Source organism: Theropithecus gelada, chromosome 18, assembly GCF_003255815.1.
Source record: "Theropithecus gelada isolate Dixy chromosome 18, Tgel_1.0, whole genome shotgun sequence".
Taxonomy (NCBI): domain Eukaryota; kingdom Metazoa; phylum Chordata; class Mammalia; order Primates; family Cercopithecidae; genus Theropithecus; species Theropithecus gelada.
The window spans coordinates 15,365,538-15,385,556 of NC_037686.1; the positions used below are offsets into that span (position 1 = coordinate 15,365,538).

At 50.3% G+C, this 20,019-nt stretch overlaps 1 protein-coding gene across 5 annotated transcripts in view; it reads left to right on the plus strand.

Moving 5' to 3' along the window:
* CABLES1 (Cdk5 and Abl enzyme substrate 1) overlaps positions 1–7,124 on the plus strand; it is a 125,160-nt gene extending 118,036 nt beyond the window's left edge. For all 5 annotated transcript variants that reach the window (XM_025365236.1, XM_025365233.1, XM_025365234.1 and 2 more), the window contains 3 exons: positions 1,151–1,257; positions 1,926–2,133; positions 5,703–7,124. In XM_025365236.1, the coding sequence (XP_025221021.1) occupies positions 1,151–1,257; positions 1,926–2,133; positions 5,703–5,843 (456 nt within the window). In that variant the 3' untranslated portion in view covers positions 5,844–7,124. The remainder of the gene's footprint in view (positions 1–1,150; positions 1,258–1,925; positions 2,134–5,702) is intronic.
* The last annotated feature ends 12,895 nt before the right edge of the window (positions 7,125–20,019 follow it).

Below are 20,019 nucleotides of genomic sequence, written 5' to 3' on the forward strand. Positions count from 1 at the left end.
GATTATAGAATGTAGGCCAGGCACAGTGGCTCATGCCTCTTATCCCAGCACTTTGGGAGGCAGAGGCGGGTGGATCACCTGAAGTCAGGAGTTCAAGAGGATCCCGGCCAACATGGCAAAACCCCATCTACTAAAAATACAAAAATTAGCCAGCTGTGGTGGCACGTGCCTATAGTTTCAGCTACTCGGGAGGCTGAGGCAGGAGAATCGCTTGAACCCAAGAGGCGGAGGTTGCAGTGAGCCGAGATTGCACCACTGTACTACTTGGGCGACAGAGCATGACTCCGTCTCAAAAAAAAATAAAAAAAGATTGTGGCATGTAGTCAGCCGAAAAAGACCCAGCCTTGGCAAGTGTACTCTCGAGGAGGGATGAGATGAACTGGGGAAAACCCAGAAAAAAACTGCTGAATTCTGAGTTCACAGTGCAGGGTACAGAGGAGCGAGGAAGACCAGGGTATTCAGAAAGGACTCCAAGGATCCGAGGTGGTGAGGGCTGCACAACGATGTGAGTGTTCTTAATGCCACTGAATGGTACGCCTGAAGATGGTGACGATGGTAAATTGTATGTGATGTATGTTTTACTACCATTTAAAAAACTAAACAATAGCTGATATTTATTGAGCATTTGCCGTAGGCCAGGCACTGTGCACGGCACTTCTCGTACAGTTCTCAGAAAGCTGTGTGAAGTAGGCAATGTACTGGTTTTTGTTTACAGAAATGGGACTTGAGATTTGGGGTGATTTTAAGTCTCCCAAAGCTGTCGGACTAGTGAATGGTCAAGTAGGGATTGAACACCAGGTCTGTGTACATCTAAGCCCCACGCGCTTAAACCCTGTACCGTGTGAACAGGCTGACACCTGGGAACTGACAGAGGGACCCCTCCCTCTCGGGCACTGACTTCTGGTGGTCCACAGGCCGGCTTTCCTAAGTGTCACCTCATCCTAACGGTGGTGACTTGTTTTCTGTTCACCTCCAGAAAGACACGGTCCGCTTCAGGCTCCTGGATTCCGCCGAGCCCTTGTCGCAGCTCCAATCCAAGTTTTCCCATTGCTCATGGCCTTGGGAGTTGTAAGTTGGTCGTAGTTGGCGCATGATTACTACATACAACCCTTGTTTTAAGGAGTGATCCGTGTTCCCCTGTCTGTTACAGACAACGGTGATTGACTACGTGAAGCCCTCGGATCTCAAGAAGGACATGAACGAGACCTTCAAGGAGAAGTTTCCTCACATTAAGCTGACGCTCAGCAAAATTAGGAGGTACGGGAGGCTGGGCTTGCCTGTGACCTTTCCCTCCAAACCCCTCTTGCCACACACAGGAAGCTTGTCACCTGTCCAGTGGTCCTTCTTGTGGTTCCAGTGATTCAGTCATTGTCACGTTCAGCAGAAAGGACAGCTGGGCGCGGTGGCTCACGCCTATAATCCCAGCACTTTGGGAGGCCGAAGTGGGCAGATCACCTGAGGTCAGGAGTTTGAGACCAGACTTGCCAACATGGTGAAACCCCGTCTCTACTAAAAATTTAAAAATTAGCCAGGCGTGGTGGTGCGCGCCTGTAGTCCCAGCTACTCAGGCTGAGGCAGGAGAACTGCTTGAACCCAGGAGGTGGAGGTTGCAGTGAGCCGAGATCGTGCCACTGCACTTCAGCCTGGACAACACAGTGAGACTCCATCTCAAAAAAAAAAAAAGAAAAACGTAAACATGTTCTATACGACCTGACCAACAGAGAAAAGTCCAAAGCCCAGCTCTGTAAGTCTGCTCCCCATGCATAATGCAGCCCTCACACTCCCAGGGACTTAATCCCAGTCCAGGCCACCCTCTGGGAAAGAGAAAGAGAAAAGCTTTCAAGATGGGGGAGTCTTTTCCTTTGGGGTCCCCTAAAACTCTCAAGTTTTCACAAGACTGTTCCCTCCCGCCTGTCTTTCTCCAGTCTGAAACGAGAGATGCGGAAGCTGGCGCAGGAGGACTGTGGCCTTGAGGAGCCCACGGTGGCCATGGCCTTCGTCTACTTCGAAAAGCTCGCCCTCAAGGGGAAGCTCAACAAACAGAACCGGAAGCTGTGTGCTGGGGCATGTGTGCTGTTAGCAGCCAAAATTGGAAGTGACCTCAAAAAACACGAAGTCAAGCATTTAATTGATGTAAGTGGCCTTTGTCCTGGTGGCTGGAGGAGCACTCGCTCCGGTCCGGGGTTCCTCTCTCAGGAGGACTCGGTCAGTGACCCCGCCTGGAAGGATTCTGATCCTTAGTGAGCAACTGAGGTGAAGGCTGTGAGGTCTTTCCCGTAGTGGGAATAGTCAGGCTATCTTAGAACATAGGGATGATCTACTTGGACAAGACCAAAGCTCCTCAGCATTGGGCATTGGGTCTGGCCCTCAAAATCCATTCTCAGACACCCTGAGAGATGCAGTCATTCCCACAGCCATAGAAGCCACTGCACCTGCGAGGGATTCCCTCAGGCAGTGTGACCCACAGAGCATCTAATGTCAAACAGGTTGCTTCAGTAAGACCTTGGCTGCCTAATTCCATGGCTGGCTCCTCTCTGGGGAAAGGCGTGAGTTTGACAGGCTGGTACCTCTTTTCTTTTAAAGGAGAGCCCTACCAAAGCAAGGAAACATCGATCTCCTTGGATGGCTACATGAATGCCTATTTTAGAATTCAATGTATTAATAGAAAATTTGAGGTACAGTAAAGCCAGCTGATCAGAAGACAGATCCATTGAGAAGATAGTGTGTGACAGCTCCTAAGAGAAGGAGTATCTTGGCTGATGCTGCCATAACAAAATGCCATAGGCTGGATGGCTGAAATGACAAATTTATTTCTCATAGTTTTGCAGACTGGGAAGTCCAGGGTCAAAGGACCAGTTGCTTTGGTTCTGGTGAGGTTCCTCCCCTTGCTCGCTTGCCTATCCTTAAGTGCAGAGAGAGACATAAGCAAGCCCTCTGGTTTCTTCTCCTAAGGCTCTGAATCCCTTCACTCCATGGCCAGGAGCCCATCTAGACCTAATCACTCCCAGAGGCCCCACCTCCTAATACCATCACGTGAAGGATTAGGGCATCCACATAGGAATCTGGGGGGACACAAGCATTCAGCCTGTGACAAGGGGCATGCCATGCTGTGGGAGCTGTGCATGGAAGCCCTGGGATTGGCCAGGAGGCAGAGGGAGTCTTGACTGGTTTTCACAGAAAGGAATAGGTAAGGCAGGGTCCGTGGGTCTGGGATTCGGCTAGTTTGAATAGTTTTGATGGGCTCTGGCTTAGCGTCTGTCCCTAATTGTCTGGTGCCTGGCTCTGGGGTGATAAGGGCAGGTGGATAGTGGCCCGGAGTGTGAGGCCCATGGAGGAGGTGGTGGGAACGTGGCCTCTGGATTGGTTGGCTTGCATTCGAAAAGCAAAAGGGGTCACTGTGGAGGATTTGGCTAGCCCTGGGAAGGGCAGTCCCTCCGGAGTCAGCAAGGCCCCAGATGTCAAAGCATCAGAATACAGAAAATAAAAGACGTGGTTTAGTCAATACCCCATATGTCTCACTGTCTAGCTGTCTTCAGTGGCAAAGGCAAAAAGGCAAAAGGGCACTAAGGTAGGTACTCCCCAGTTGAAAAGAGTATACTTTAGGTCAATGCTTTACAGATTTTAAGAAATGGTACAAAATCATCTAGCTTATCCAGTAAATACAGGAACCCAGACGTGACATTGGACCAACTCAGCTGAGAATCAGTAGGCTGAGACAGATACCTGCTGAACTAATGATTTCTGTTTGTTTTTTGAGACAGGGTCTCACTCGGTCACCCAGGCTGGAGTGCAGTGGCACAATCATAGCTCACTGCGGCCTCCACCTCCCAGACTCAAGCAGTCCTCCCACCTCGGCCTCCCAAGTAACTGGAACTACAGGCATGCACCACGGCACCTGGCTAATTTTTTTTATTTTTTATAGAGACCAGGTCTCACTGTATTGCCCAGGCTAGTCGTGAACTCCTGGCCTCCAGCTACCCTTTCACCTCAACCTCCCAAAGTACTGGGATTATAGACATGAGTCATTATAATCTTGTCTGGCCAAGAACTAATGAATCTTTAGATGTAACAAATATTTATAAAATTATAAATAATGGCCGGACACGGTGGCTCAAGCCTGTAATCCCAGCACTTTGGGAGGCTGAGATGGGCGGATCACGAGGTCAGGAGATCAAGACCATCCTGGCTAACACGGTGAAACCCCGTCTCTACTAAAAAATACAAAATATTAGCCGGGCGTGGTGGCAGGCGCCTGTAGTCCCAGCTACTCGGGAGGCTGAGGGAGGAGAATGGCGTGAACCCGGAAGGCGGAGCTTGCAGTGAGCTGAGATCTGGCCACTGCACTCCAGCCTGGGTGACAGAGCGAGACTCCGTCTCAAAAAGAAAAAAAAAAAAAATTATAAATAATATGCACATTTAATCATACTTGAGCAATGATACCACACAGCAGAAGCTGACAACTTTACCTTATTCACAGTGCCTCCATCGCCTGAACTACAAAATGCCCTTGGCCTTCCTTACATGGGGTGAGGCCTTCCTCACTATTGATGCAGAATATAACAGTAATGGTTTGACCAGCCACTTACAGTAGCAAGAAACCTAACTCAAGAGCTCATCCCAGTTACGATCTGAAAGCAATCAACGTCTGCTCCGTGCGTGGAATTTGCTTTAGTAAGACAAAAGCTGGTTTTACGCCAAGGCACAATGTGCCTGAGCAAACAGAGGCCCTCCCTGCCCATCCCCACCTTGGTGGTTCTCCTCCTTTTCCAGCTCCAGCAGCCCCTGCAGTTGGGTGGACACGCAAGATGCCACCAGGCTCAGTGGCACTGTGAAAGTGGGGACTTCCCGAGGAGGTAGATCCTTGTGTGTAAGAGGAATGGACTGAACTACATAGAATCGGTGCACTCCCTTCTGAACTTACCACATGGTTTTTATTGTCGTGGGCGGTTTGCTTTATTATTTTATTTTATTTATTTTTTGAAACAGCATCTTGCTTTGTTGCCCAGGCTGGAGTTCACTGGCATGATCTTGACTCACTGCAACCTTCACCTCCCGGGTTCAAGTGAGTCTCCTGCCTCAGCCTCCGGAGGAGCTGGGATCATAGGCGCCCACCATCATGCCCGGCTAATTTTTGTCATTTTTAGTAGAGACCGGGTTTCACCATGTTGGCCAGGCTGGTCTCAAACTCCTGACCTGAAGTGATCCACCCACCTCGGCCTCCCAAGGTGCTGGGATGACAGGCGTGAACCACCACCGGTTTGCTTTATTTTCAGTCTTTAAACCTGAATCACTTAGTTGTCACAGGTAGAGTTTGAGTCCCAGTTAGAATGGAATCTCAGTGCTGTAATTTGCTGCCCACGTGACCCTGGCTAAGCTCTCTGACTTCTTGGAGCCTGTTTTCTCATCTGTGAAATAGAGATACGGAGCATGAACCATGTCATATTACTGAGAGGATTAAATGATGTCATAAGATGTATGTGTGGTTCTGGGCGGCCCCCGGGAAAGGCGTGGTTCCTTCACAACCAGGACTGAAGGCAGGAAGCACAGCCCATGCCTCCCTTTCTTCCTCCACAGAGCTTTCACCAAAGTGGATTTCTCCTAAGCACTCCCTGGCTGGTGGATAGAGAAGCTGCAGTTGCAGAAAGACTAGGATTTTCATTTCAAAACGAACATGCTTTTGATTTTCTTTCATTTTGTTGCAGAAACTGGAAGAGAAGTTCCGGCTGAACAGGCGAGAACTGATTGCCTTTGAATTCCCAGTGTTAGTGGCCTTGGAATTCGCCCTCCACTTGCCAGAGCACGAAGTCATGCCCCACTACAGACGCCTGGTCCAGAGCTCCTAGCACCGGCTCCGAGGAGAGCCAAAGACCGTTTCTTCTCAGCTTGGTGGAGCAGCACTTACTACTGGAAATGAAAAAAAATAGAACTCAAAATACCAGACTTCTTCCTCTCGACATGGTTTGAGGAGAAGCAGTACTAGGAACTTTCCAAGGAGTCTTGGGTGTGTAGCCAAGAGGAGCCATGAGCTATGGACTCCTCAAACAAGGGAAGAGGAGGTGCGTGCTGAGAACAGAGAGGCCCTGTCCTCTGTCCACTAGCGAGAATCGCCAGCTGCCCCAGCCCGGTCTTTCTCCCCAGCATTCACAAACTTTGCAAGCGTGGTCCAGGGCCTTCTCCAGATCTGTTCCAACTTGGAGTGGGAAGGGCTTGAGCATATGGGGGAAGAGAGTCTGCAGAAGTTGGGGGAAAACTTTTAGAAGATAACCTCCTTGTGTCAAAGGGTGTGCCAATCTATTTTTGTATCAGCCATTGGAAGTGCACTTTGCCCTGGGGCGTGTCGGTGTGTGAGTGTACAAGTGTCTGAGAGATGCTGCATCAGCCCTAGACCCCCCAGAGCCAGTCCCACCCTTTACAGAGCAGCCTTCAGCCTGGGGCCACGGGCCAGGCTGACCTTCAGCAATTATTTCTAGATGATTTCTGGATAAGAATTGCTCTCTCGGTACCAGACAGTTTGACATCCTCCACCCTTAGAAAAATGACATTGTTTTGTTACTGCTCCTACCCACCAAGGGGGTAAAGAAGGCGAGTTCTGAGTGTTGGATGAGTCAGTCGCGTGGAAGGGCGTGGAGCGTGGCACTCTAACTTCCTGCCGTCTGCCACCACACCACGCGTGTTTAACCCTCGCATTTTCTCCACTGTGGAGACGGCTGGGGCGGCGCCCCACAGTGTGTATTCCTGTCCTCTATGTTAGAGTGCATCATAAGCACATTTACTGTGCTATCTATATCTCTATATAAAAGTGTTTTATGAAAACCCAGAATAGGAACACGACGCATGATTGGTGTTTGAGGCGTTTGCCAGCTGGGACAAACTGCGTTTGGAGCTGTGGTTAAGCTGACTAAGGAGACGGTGGCTCTTACCATTCCCACGTGCCCAGGGCTGTTCATGCAGGATTTTAATGGTGAGTTGTCCTCGTTTACCGGGACAGTCTGCATGAGGCGTGTCACCACACTGTCGCCTCACAGCTGCAAGAGAGAGGCACCAGCTGAAGTTCCCCTGACTGGAGAGAGCCTGTGGCCATGTAAAAAGAGAATTAAACTCTTGTTGCTTTTTGTATACCTGTATGCGTTTGTGTAGGCGTGTGTCTCACCAGTCACCTTTGCCCTGCACTGCTGATCCCCTTGCGCACACTGATTCTAGTGAGGTCACAGATTCGGAGCTTCACACACCAGCCCAGAGAGAGGGCGACGGAACCGAACCGAGGGTCTGCAGCTTCCGTTAGCAGAGCTGTCAGATTCTTGACAGTCTTGGAGGATGGGGAAATTCAAGCAGCAGCTGGTGAGGGCCAAAACAGAATACTTGGCTTCTTCAGAATCTTAGATTACACTGAGTTTAGTCCTAAATATTTTGCTAACAAATTTCCTTGGCCAGAATCACTGTTGTAAGACAGTGATTTGGGTGGTGGGGAGAGGGAGGAGGGAGAGGATATGATTACTGTGGTCTCTTTAGCTGATCGAAAACTAGATCAACTGATACCTAAGAGCACTTGCTGTTTATAAAGCAAATTGAGAAAATATTCAAGGTGCCTCCATCGCCTGAACTACAAAATGCCCTTGGCCTTCCTCACATGGGGTCTGTCACCTTGCCTCTCTGATGAGCCATCCACCTCCCTCAGTGCCTGCAGGGGGAGAGCCTTTCTGAGAAATGGCCTGGGTATCTGGAAACGGCCCAGAGAGCTCCCCACTGCCCATCTGCCCCGAGTTTCCTGCCAAGCTTCGGGGGATGGGGTTGGGGGAGGGACGTCCTATGGATGACACAGGCCACCAGCCCAGACATGGGGAGAGAAGCCTGAATCCTTTGCTGTGTGATAAAATCAAGCCAATTTACTTGGATTTGGGGTGATGTGTTTGGTTTTTAGATTTATGAGGTGAGCCCATGAAGTTTGTGGTCCATTATTTTTTAAAGATGCATTTTCATTTTCAACTCTCCTTGCCTGTGGATTTGTGGAATGGGCAGTTTTGTTGGTTTTAATTCATTTGAGAGGAGTCGGGGCTGAGAAGGTATTTTATCAGGAGGTCTCCTTTTGCACAACCATGACATGAGCTTTTCAGAGGCAAAGGAAGATGAGGAGGGTGAGAGACGCAGGTCACTGCCAGAGGCACTCCTGTGACACAGAACATTCCAGACACGTCGCAGCCTTGGGCTTCGGCGAGGAGGAAGCCTGAGCCCGTGAAGCAAGAAGGCCAGGCAGCAGACTCGCTCTGAGGTTTTACCCTTTGACCTCCACCACAGAGAGCAACTTCAGCCTCTTGTAAGCCCTGCCCCCTCTCAGAACTGCCCTGAGGCCTCTCCAGTCCTCCCCACACTCAGAGATCTGTGGGGAAGCTCCGCCCAGCCACACTCCTTGGGATAATACCAGCCGGTTCTGCCTGATTCCGTTTCCGCAGAGCCAGCCTGGGGGGCCCGGACTCCGCTAGTGCGCCCTGACTGTTAGGTAAGGGATAGGAAGCGGACGCTAGTGAGCCCTGACTGTTGGGTAAGGGATAGGAAGCGGACAAGCCGCGAGGCTGCTGCAGCTGCCCCCGGGAGGAAAGGGCAGCAGGGCGTGTGGCCCAACCCCCGCCGTACCCCGCCAGGGGCCGAGCCCAGGCCAGCCCAATGACACTTAGAAGTCACCACTTTTCCTTTCTTCCCGCTGATAAAACCTATTTAAACAGGAAATTCATACCAAATGCAAATGCGTTTTGTTTTCCTTGGCATTTTGTTGTTCTGGTCACAGATTTCCCTTGCAGGGTTTCTGTGGTCATCGGCCGCAGGCTCAGCTTGGGGCGGCCGCTTCACACAAATCACTCTGTACCACGTGCCCTCCCTTAGTGATGGGAGCCGGCAGCTTCCTTCCCCTCCGTGTCATTCCTTCCTGTTCCCTTCATTCCCCAACAGCAAATAAAACTGTTGAATACTCTGGCTGCTGAGTTCTTTATCTCTCGCTCAGACGTTTCCGGCTCAGTGCTGAACGGCCGGCCCCTTGCCCTCCCCAGCCCTGGCTGCCTCCTGTGACTCCTGAGAGCCTGAAGCCTTCCTGTCCGCTGCAAGCTCGAGTGGGTGGGGTAGGGGGAGGCTGAAGAACGAAGTGTCTTTGAGCCGGGTGGTTTTGTTACCTGTTCAGCAACAAAAGACATCTTTCAAATCAAGGGGGATTTTTTTGGTTGGGGATGGGGCGCGCCCTGACATCACCTCCCTGGGGCCATTGGCACAGTTGGGTAAGCACAGTGCTGAGGGCCAGCAAGAGCAGGGAGTAAATTTAAGAGTGTAAACCTGGAATCACATCACCAACACCAATGTCAATAAACAGCTGCCAGTCATGCAGCTGCAAGGCAGAGCTGAGATTCAAAGCTGGAAAAGAAGAAAAATGGCAGGTGAAGGGGAAAGGTCCTCTTACCACCTGCACACAGCCCAGCTGAAGGGACCCAGGCCAGGATGGGAAGGGGTGCGATCTAAGAGTCCCCACCCCATAAAGGGCCCTTTAGACTTCAAGATAGATAGTCCAGAAAGGCTGCAAACCTAAGACTGGCAAAAACACAAAGAAATGCCCGGCGAGTACTGTGCTTCCTCACACAGATGCGTCTTGACTCAGACAGCACATCATCTACACAACATCAATACACCTAATATGGCTAGGCGCGGTGGCTTGCACCTGTAGTCCCAGCTACTCAGGAGGCTAAGACAGAAGGATCACTTGATCCCAGGAGTTCAAGGCTGCAGTGAGCTAGGATCATGCCACTGCATTCCAGTCTGGGCAACAGAGCAAGACCATGTCTGTATTTCTTTTTTTAAGGGTGGGCTGGGGTGGGCACATTGGCTCACACCTGTAATCCCAGCACTCTGGGAGGCCGAGGTGGGTGGATTGCTTGAGACCAGCCTGGGCAACATGGCAAAACCCTGTCTCTACTAAAAATACAAAAAATTAACTGGGCATGGTGGTACACGCCCATAGTCCCAGCTACTTGGGAGGCTGAGGTGGGAGAATCACCAGAGTCCAGGAGGTCAAGGCTGCAGTGAACTGTGATCACACCACTGCACTCCAGCCTGGGTGAAGGAAGCAAGACCCTGTCTCAGAAAAAAAAAAGAAAAAAAAAGTACATCTAACCTACTAAACATCACAGCTTAACCTTTCCTGCCTCAAATACACCCAGAACATGTCTGTACAGTATTCGATTAATTATATGAGGTAATCAACACTTTCTTACAAAAGGCTTTATGTGAGATGATTCAGCCTAGCATCTCCAAGGGGTATCATACAGCACATGGCTAGCCTGGGAAAGGATGAAAATTCAAAGTACATTTCTACGGAATGCTTTCGCACCATCGTAAAGTTGACAGTTGCACATGTCAGACTACCATAAGCTGGGGCTTCCACGTGCCACCATCTCTCACCATCTTCCTACTCAGAGCACGGCCCAAGGATCGGCAGCATTCACATCACCTACGGGCTTCTTAAAGATGCAGAATCTACGTCTGACCATTCCTCCTTGGTGATTGGCATGCCTGTTAAAGTCTGAGAGGCACCATTCTTCCGTATTAGCATAAGACATAAAACTGTCTGAGAAAGAGAAAGGTACAGACAAAAATCTGGATTCTTTTCTCTAATACCAAAAAGAATAGTGCCAGCTTCTGAGGTGGTTTTAACATGTGTCTACCTAGCTGCTTCATCTAACAATGTTTTTGGATGCACAAAGCCAAAAAGACGTAAACTGGACTGAGCAACAGCTAACATAGTGGTCCCAAGTACAGAGCTAACTTACAGTGCATCCTAGCAGCCGCAGGTTAAGGTCACTGCTCAGATGAGGCCTGGATTCCAGGTTCCCAGGACCCACAGATAGAGGGTTGGGATGGTGGCAAGTCGGGGCTCCCAACAGCACTGGAGGACAATTCTCTGCTGTAGCTGGGGACTGTAGAGCTGTGACCTTGGGGACGTCACAAATGGGCAGACCTCCAGTTTGCTTAGACTGACATTCATTGAGGTCCACCTAGCGTTTATGAAATGTGTCTTCCACCGGGTTCTGTGAGCTTCCTGATGTCGGGCAGAGCCTGCTGGGGGCAGGTGCAAGGCACCCTCACTAGATGCCATGAGGCTGTTCTCCAGAGGAGCCTCAATGTGGAAGCTTGAAAGGGAAGCTCCAGGGCAGAGACAGATTCCCCAGGTGGGCTGAGGATGGCCCAGGCCAAGGCAGCAGGGTTGGAAATCAGTGCTCAGGAGTCAGCCTGGTCCACAGATTCCAAAGTGGGCCAAGATGGAGCCATTGTTTGGTCCCAAAAGTGAAGACCAAGAAACCAGAACTGACAAGTTAGGTGCTTGGCAAGAAGATGGGTGGGAATGAAATCAGGGACTCCTGACCAGGGCACCAGAACAGGCTAGTGAGAAACCAGAGATGTAAACTGCGGTAGGCAGATGACGCCTTGGACACGGTCTTCAGCAAGGGGCTGGTGCTCGGGAGGACTCGATCTTCACCAAGCAGATATCATGTGCCAGCCCCGTGCGGGGCACCTAAAGCACCTGTCCTCATTTAACCCTTAAACAAACTCCAATTCATATCCTGGACCCCATTTCATTGACGAGGTACCTGGGGCTCTGCAACATCACATAAGGTGGCCAGTGACACACGATGATGAAGTGAAAAGGCAAGATTCAAACCCAGCTCTGTGTAATTCCAAAGCCCAAGCACCTGTCCTGCCTCACACTTAGAACGAAACAGAGCCGCTAAGATGGTGGAGGGCCAAAGCCAGGCTGAGTCAGATGCTGGAGAGATGGCCTTGAGTTAAAGGGGGCCTTCTGATGCCCTCGGTTAGACAGGGCCTTCTCCCTGCCCTTCCCAGCCACTGCTGGCCCTTTCCCCTGCAGAAGAGAAGGGATCTGGAGTTACTAATCCATAGCATCGTCTTCTCGGGTCTGAGTGGCCTCCACATTTGATGTGGGGCCCACCTCTGAGCCCCTGGTAGAACACAAAATGTTTGGAAAACTTGCTTCCATAACAGGTAAGCTAAGGGGCTTCTGAAAGTGAGTAAAAGATCACAATCAGGTTTAACGCAGCCAGTGTTCACATCCACCACCGTTTCACCAGCTAGTGTCTTGCGGTGCATGTATAGATTTTCCACCATGTATTATAATTAAGACAAATTCTCCTTGCTCTACAGCTCTGCAGGTTCCTTGGCTGCTGTCCCTTTAATCAGTGTGTGACTAGGAAATGCAAATTTGTTTTGCTCCAAGGCTAAGCCAAGCATACCTTGGCCAGGCGGTCAGCTGGCAAGGATGGCCACATCACACAAAGAATGGCTCAGGGATTATGAGCTGTCTGAGACTATTCATGTCTCAGCTCCCAAATGTCACAGACAGACTTTGATTCGCTGCCACTTGCAGAGCACAGGCCCTCGTCAGATGTGTCAGGTGTGCTGAGAAGCACCTCCATGTCCTTAACTGCTGCTCTAGACCAAAGGGGTCAGCAGGGCAGGACTGGATTCTGCTACCATGAACCCGAGCACCTATCACAGAGCCTGGTACGCAGAATTCACCAAATGAACACTGGTTGAGTTAAACGAGCCATTGCAAAACTAATTACCCCACTGGGCGGATTGTTCTCTGTAACTGAATCAGCTTTCTGCTCAGCATCTGTGCTAGACCGATCTTGCATTGCTATAAAGAAATGCTTGGGACTGGGTAATTTCCAAAGAAAAGAGGCTTAATTGGCTGACGGTTCTGCAGGTGCCAGAGTCTGCTCAGCTTCTGGAGAAGCCTCAGGGAGCTTTTATTCATAACAGAAGGCAAAGCGGGAACAGGCGCGCTACACAGCAAACCAGGAGCAAGAGGGGTGGGAAGGTGCCACACTTTCTTTCTTTTCTTTTTTTTGAGATGGAGTCTCACCCTGTCACCCAGGCTGGAATGCAGTGGTGCGATCTTGGCTCACCCAGGTTCAAGTGATTCTCCTGCCCCAGCCTCCCAAGTAGCTGGGATTACAGGCACGCACCACTACACCTGGCTAATTTTTGTATTTTTAGTAGAGACAGGGTTTCACTATGTTGCTCAGGCTGGTCTCGAACTCTTGACTGCCTTGGGCTCCCAAAGTGCTGGGATTATAGGCATGAGCCACCGCGCCCAGCCGTCATTTTTTATTTTGAGACAGGGTCTCACTCTATTGCCCAGGTAGAGTGCAGGGGTGTAATCATGGCTTGCTGAAGGCTCAATCGACTCTCCCACCTCAGCCTCCCAAACAGTCTGGGATTACAGGTACATCAAGCCACGCCCAGCTAATTTTTGTATTTTTTGTAGAGATGGGGTTTCACTGTGTTGCTCAGGCTGGTTTCAAACTTGTGAGCTCAAGCGATCCTCCCATCTCAGCCTCCCAAGGTGCTGGGATTACAGGCGTGAGCCACGGTGCCCAGCCTACACTTTTAAATAACCAGATCTCGTGAGGATTCACTCACTATCGCGAGGACAGCACGAAGCCACTCATGAGGGATCCACCGCCATGACCCAAACACCTCCCACCAGGCCACACCTCCAACATCAGGAATTACTTTTCAACATGAAATTTGGGTGGGGATAAATATCCAGCTACATCCGCATCTCACTCAGGGCTGACTCTGCAGATCCCAGCACCCAGGTTTCCTTGCCCTCCAGCTTCTAGTTAGGTTCTGGAAGGAGAGACACTGACCAGAAATCAGAGGGCAGGAGGAGAACAGAAACAGGGGTGTGTGTTCCACAGCCCAGCCTCCACCCCAAACAAGGGGCCCTGCTAGTCCTGGGATCTCGCCACCCCTTCTTGGACAGTTCCTTCACTGAACTCACTTCAATTTCCCCCAGTGCACAAGCCATCAAGTTCCTGCTGTGGCTTTGGCCAATACACCCAGTTGGCAGAGTAGGAAACAGTGTCTCATCAAGTACGGGCAATCTGGGGTTGTCTATAACTCCAAAGCGTTCTGGAAACAAGCAGGAGGAATCGTACCCCAAAAGCACCAAGGATGGATAGGAACAATCAAAAATATCACATGGCTCTCCAAAAACAAAACAAAACAAAAACAAAGGAAAGAAAAAGTTTGGCTCCAATGCCTTGAAGCAGCCCAATGGGCACTTCCCACCAGCCCAGACCCCTACAGCTGCCGTGGCCCGGCTGAGACTTTGGAGTTCTTGGGGGGTTCTCTTATGAGGGTCATCTGAACAGAAGCTGATCATAAAGGATGACCACAAAGAAATCTCTCTCCCCGCTGGAGAGGGTGGATGGCACACTCTGCCAGAACCACCTGCCATAAATTATTTTTTAAAAACCGTGGATTCCAGAAAGAGGAAGCAGATCCCCTCTGAGGCTTATCTAGAAGGCCCTGATGAAGCACACATACTGTTCTATGAGTGTCTAAGCCAGATACCATGTTCCCTAAGGCAGCTGCCTTCTCCATGAAATCAATTTTCATTTTTATTTATAAAATAAAAACAAGACACAAATGAGAATCGCTTACTTTCCCCCCTTCTTTCCTGTGTGTGTTGGAGAGAGTGACAGAAGCTGTCTTCAGGGGAAGCCTGGGGCTAGAACATTTTTTGGGGAAAATATGCAGCCGGAAGGGACCATTTCTCAGAAGCGGCCGCTAGCGAGCCCAGGGGCAGCTGACTCTTAGGAGGGTCAGGCCCTGGAAGGCAGGAACAGGTTCCAGAGCTAGGCAGACCGTGTGGCCTTATGCAAGCCACTGGCCAGCCCATGCCTGCTTGGGGTCACAGTACCTCCTATCAGAGGGGCTCTGGAAGATGGCATAGTAAACCCCTGGCCCAGGGCCTGGCATACAGTTGGCACTCAATAGATGGAAACAATTATTTTTACCTCCATTGAACTTAATTCTTAGCAAAAAAAAAAAAAAAAAAAAAAAAAAAAATCCTGCTTTATAGAGAAAGAGATTGGAGCACAGATAGGTGTCTAGGGCCAAATGGGACCATAAAATACATTCAGATTCCATTCCTTTCTTGTCCCCACTGCTCAGGCAGAGTGTCGGTGACAACCCAGGGAATGCAGGAGCTGGGACCAGTGATATTCTTGAAGAGGCACAATGGTCTCTTCAATCAGGCGGCCTCACAGTCCTTAGCCAACAAATGGACTTCAGGTGTTTTTCTGCTTCCTTGAAACCAAATTCCCCCAGGTGCTTACTTGAGCCGCTCAATGGGGTGATTAGGAGGCCCCTGTGGCCTTGAGGCTTCCTCGGTGACGACAAGGTCGCCTGGCCAGCTCACCTGGACAGCTGTCCTCAAAGGTGGCCCCTGGAGCCCCCTCAGTGACACTCGTCCTGCAGAGCAACCTGTTGGATTCCCTCCCTCTCCCTCCTCCCCCAGAGAGGCTCCCACGCCCGGGCTCAGGGAGTGACTCCTGGTTCGCTGATGAGGGGCTGGTGGGCTGCCTGGCCTGCTGGTCTGTGTCCCCACCAAGCCTAGGCCCCGCACTCCAGGGCAGAGCATCCAACCAACAGACCACAGAGGTAGAGCTGTGCCCACACTTGCCCGAAACCGCATCTGCGTGGGGCCTGACACAGAAGAAGGTGATCGCGCTGCTGCCCCACAGTGAGTGAGCGCTCTAAACCAGAGCCCGGCTGAAAATGAGGCTGCCCCTGGCTGCTGACTTGCGGAACCGGGGGCAGTTTTGTGAGAAGCAATGTGGCCTCACCTCATTCCTGGTCTAAGATTCTGTCACCTTCTTCACTGACACCACCCTTGGTCTCTTCAGGTGTCCAGCGCCCACGTGACCTCAGGACACCACTGGAGGTTGCAGGTGAATTTCAGGGTGTCTATAACACACTGCCAAGCCCCACGCCCCTCTCAAGTTCAGCTCAGACTATAGGTTGTGAACAAGAGGAAGGAGCTAGGAAATAAATCAGAAGGTACGAACCAAAATCTTCTACCCTCGCACTCAGTCAGGACACAGAGAAGCGAAACCATACCTGACTGCCTACACGAACCTGACTTTGCTCTACCACTGTCTTCATTAGCGTTTTATTCCTCTTTGGGACTGTCTCCCAACACACGGTTTGATTATTTACTACAGAAACTTCCCCATTCCTCAATGCACAGTGCCCACAGATAGTTTGCACTTGAAATGTTGGACCCTCTGCAGTTTCCACCAATCCTAGACTCTCGAATCCTGATGGTTACCCAGTCCTACATCCCACATAGAAAGACTCACCTCAGACCAAACTTCCAATCTGGGATAGATTCTGCCCTTGTCTTCCCAGCTCTGAAACACTGCCCAAGCTACGTTCTTCTCCATGACACCGGTGAGCCGCAATCCGCCTGGCTTTTGTTGTCAATGCGTGTGCTGATGACACGAGGAGAGCCAGCTTAGACCAACTGGATGAAGAAAGAAGCCACGTTTTTGTTTTGTTGTCGATTTTAAATGGGAAAGACTTGAGGGTGCTTCAAGCCAGTAGAGACGGAAAAGGTGAAACAGCCAACAGAGAGAGATCCCTGGCTTTCTGAGAAGGCAGGCGTTGGAATCCGAATGCGCAGAATCAGAGGGATAAATGTTAAGTTGAAGAGAAAATACTCCTCAGCTGCAAAAAGAAGGGAAGAGAAGTGCAAACGTGGGCAGGTGTGTGTGGACGACACTGAGACAGTGAATGAGCTCACCTGACAGCTTTCAGTTTCCCTTGAAGAAAGAGGGGAGGCCCGTCTACATGGAGGGAAGAGAAGGGCAAAAACAGAAAGGGAGTTTGAAGAGTAAAAAGCGTTTGGAATAATTGTTGTGGAGACAGGGAAAGTGAACCAGCATGGGAAACTGTAACTTCCCTAGTTACAGGGAGCTGTCTGAGCCTGGTGCTTATGAAGGTCTAGAGAATGCAATCGCTCTGTTCTGTGACCTCCTGAATGAATGAGGACTTCCGGGGGTGACGACATATTCCACACTCACTTAGATATGGAAGTGCTAATGGATGTTAAAGTCATTTGCCTCACGGTCACATTCCATTTACTCAGACACCGCAAGTCTCCTGCCACCCAGAGCCAGTCACTGTGGAGAGCCCTGCTTGTTGATGGTCATAAGGATAACAGTAAGGTTTACTGCTTGTTTACTCTGTGCCGGTATGCTAAGCACCACACGTACATACATACATTACTGTAAGTTTTTTCCATTTAATTGTTTCAACAAACCTTTGAGGGGATTAAATTACCTTCCCATTTAATTTAATTTATTTTTTTGAGACAAGGTCTCACTCTGTTACCCAGGCCAGAGTGCAGTGGCACAATCACAGCTCACTGCAGCCTCAACTTCCTGGGCTCAATTGATCCTCCTGCCTCAGCCTCCCGAGTAGCTGGGACTACACAGGTACACACCACCATGCCTGGCTAGTTTCAAAATTTTTTGTAGAGACAGAGTCTTACTCTGTTGTGCAGACTGGTCACAAATCCTGGTCTCAAGCAACCCTCCTGCTTCAGCCTCCTGAAAGGCTGGAATTATTGACATGAGCCATGGCTCCCAGCCCTACCTTTCCATGTTAAATATGGGAGAGCTGAGGCTCAATGGGCTATTCACCTCCAGCCCAGAAAAACGTGCCAGGCTGCTGAGACCTCAGCAGTGGCATCCATGGACTCCCTGACCGAAGGATTGGGAAAGAAAATGGATTATAAGGAGGTAGATAATTCTTGAGAAGAAAGAATCAGCTTTGTCACAGAATAAAAGTAAATTCCATGCCTTGGGACAAGGTGGGATGTACGGCCTGGTGCCCCATGGTGGGGAAAGGTGGCCAAATGTTGCCTGAGTTTCCTGCTGGCCTGAAAGTCCCCATCCCCGGCCATCGCATACATGCTGGACAGGAGCCTGGTCAGTGGTTCATTCGCTCCCTGCCCCTTCCCCTAGTCCCCACTGGAACACCCACCGTCTCTGAGCCCCTGGAGGCAGCCTCCCCACTGCCATTGTTGCCCTAGTCCACCGGGCCCCAGGTGCTGTGTCCAGCGCAGGCAGGGGCCGGGGCAGCACTGTGTTCTCCATGTGACGGGGAAAGCCCCATTTCCCTCAGTCTCACATCTGACTCCGCGCTCAGCCTCCCCCACGCACTCCCTGGAAAACTCTTTAACTTAGGCCTGGAGCAGTCCCCTCACCTCAGGCCTTACAAACCTGAGTCCCTGAGGCAGGTGTGGGAGTGTGTGCTTGCGAGTGTGTGCTTGTGTGTGTGAGTGTATATGTGTGCGTGTGTGTGCACTTGTGTGTGTGCTTGTGTATGTGTGTGTCCTTGTGTGTCTGTTGTGTGTGCTTGTGCGTGTGTGCTTGTGAGTGTATGTGTGTGCCTGTGTGTCTGCTTGTGTGTTGTGTGTGAATGTGAGTGTGCTTGTGTGCTTGTGTGTGCTTGTATGTGTGTGCTTGTGTGTCTGGTTGTTTTTTGAGTGTATGTGAGTGTGCTTGTGTGAGTGTATGTGTGTGCTTGTGTGTGTGCTTGTGTCTGCTTGTGTTTTGTGTGCTTGTTGTGCTTGTGTGTGTGCTTGTGTGTTTTGTGAGTATGCTTGTATGTGCTTGTGTGTGTGCGCTTGTTTTGTGAGTGTATGTGTGAGTATGCTTGTATGTGCTTGTGTGAGTGTGTGTGCTTGTGTGTGTGTGCTTGTCTGCTTGTGTTTTGTGTGCTTGTGTGTTTTGTGAGTGTATGTGTGAGTATGCTTGTATGTGCTTGTGTGTGTGCTTGTGTGTGTGCTTTTGTGTTTTGTGAGTGTATGTGTGTGCTTGTATGTGCTTGTGTGTGCTTGTGTGTGTGCTTTTGTGTGTGCTTGTGTGTTTTGTGAGTGTATGTGTGTGCTTGTATGTGCTTGTGTGAGTGTATGTGTGTGCTTGTGTGTGTGCTTGTGCGAGTGCTTGTGCGTGTGTGTAGGGTGCAGGGAGGGGCAGCAGAGGGTGGGAACTTCGCAATGTTCTGCCTCCTCCTGTCTCCCTGACCTCACGCACTCACACAACCAGGCTGCCAGCAGACCTTGGGTGCCTGCAGATTTTTCTGGCCCCACAGGACTGGTCTGTTCCAACTTGCCTCAAGCCAGAGTCTGAGCTATTGAAGCAATAATTCTAGGTGCAGCCTTGGACCTGAAACTGGGCAGGCACCTAGAGGTTACTCAAGGACCATGAACCGTGCCCTCTGGGGGTTGGTGAGACAAACCCGAGGTGATCATTCACCCCACCAGCTTCCCCATTACCTGACCGGATGTGGGGAAAAGAGAGATCAGACTGTTACTGTGTCTATATAGAAAGAAGGAGACATAAGAGACTCCATTTTGTTCTGCATTTGAGATGCTGTTAATCTGTGACCCTACCCCCAACCTTGTCCTTGCAAGAGACATGTGCTGTGGGACTCAAGGTTTAATGGATTTGGGGCTGTGCAGGGTGTGCTTTGTTAAACGAGTGCCTGAAGGCAGTATGCTTGTGAAAAGTCATCACCATTCTCTTAATCTCAAGTACCCAGGGACACTTATACCGCCAAAGGTCGCAGGGACCTCTGCCTAGGAAAGCTAGGTATTGTCCAAGGTTCCTCCCCATGTGATAGTCTGAAATATGGCCTCGTGGGAAGGGAAAGACCTGATCGTCCCCCAGCCTGACACCCTGAAGGGTCTGTGCTGAGGAGGACTAGTATAAGAGGAAAGAAGGCCTCTTGGCAGTTGAGATAGAGAAAAACATCTGTCTCCTGCCCATCCCTGGGCAATGGAACATCTTGGTGTAAAACCCGATTGTATGTTCTGTTTACTGAGAAAGGAGAAAACCGCCTTAGGGCGAAAGGTGGGACGTGCTAGAGGCAATGCCGCTCTTTATGCACTAAAAAGGTTTATGGAGATGTTTGCCTATGCATATCAAGGCACAGCACTTTCCCTTAAACTTATGTCACAGAGATCTTTATTCATATGTCTTACTGCTGACCTCCCGACAATGATCCTATTATCCTGCCACTTCCCTTTTTCTACGATGGTAAAGATAATGATCAATAAATACTGAGGGAACTCAGAGACCGGTGCCGGCGCTGCGTGGGTCC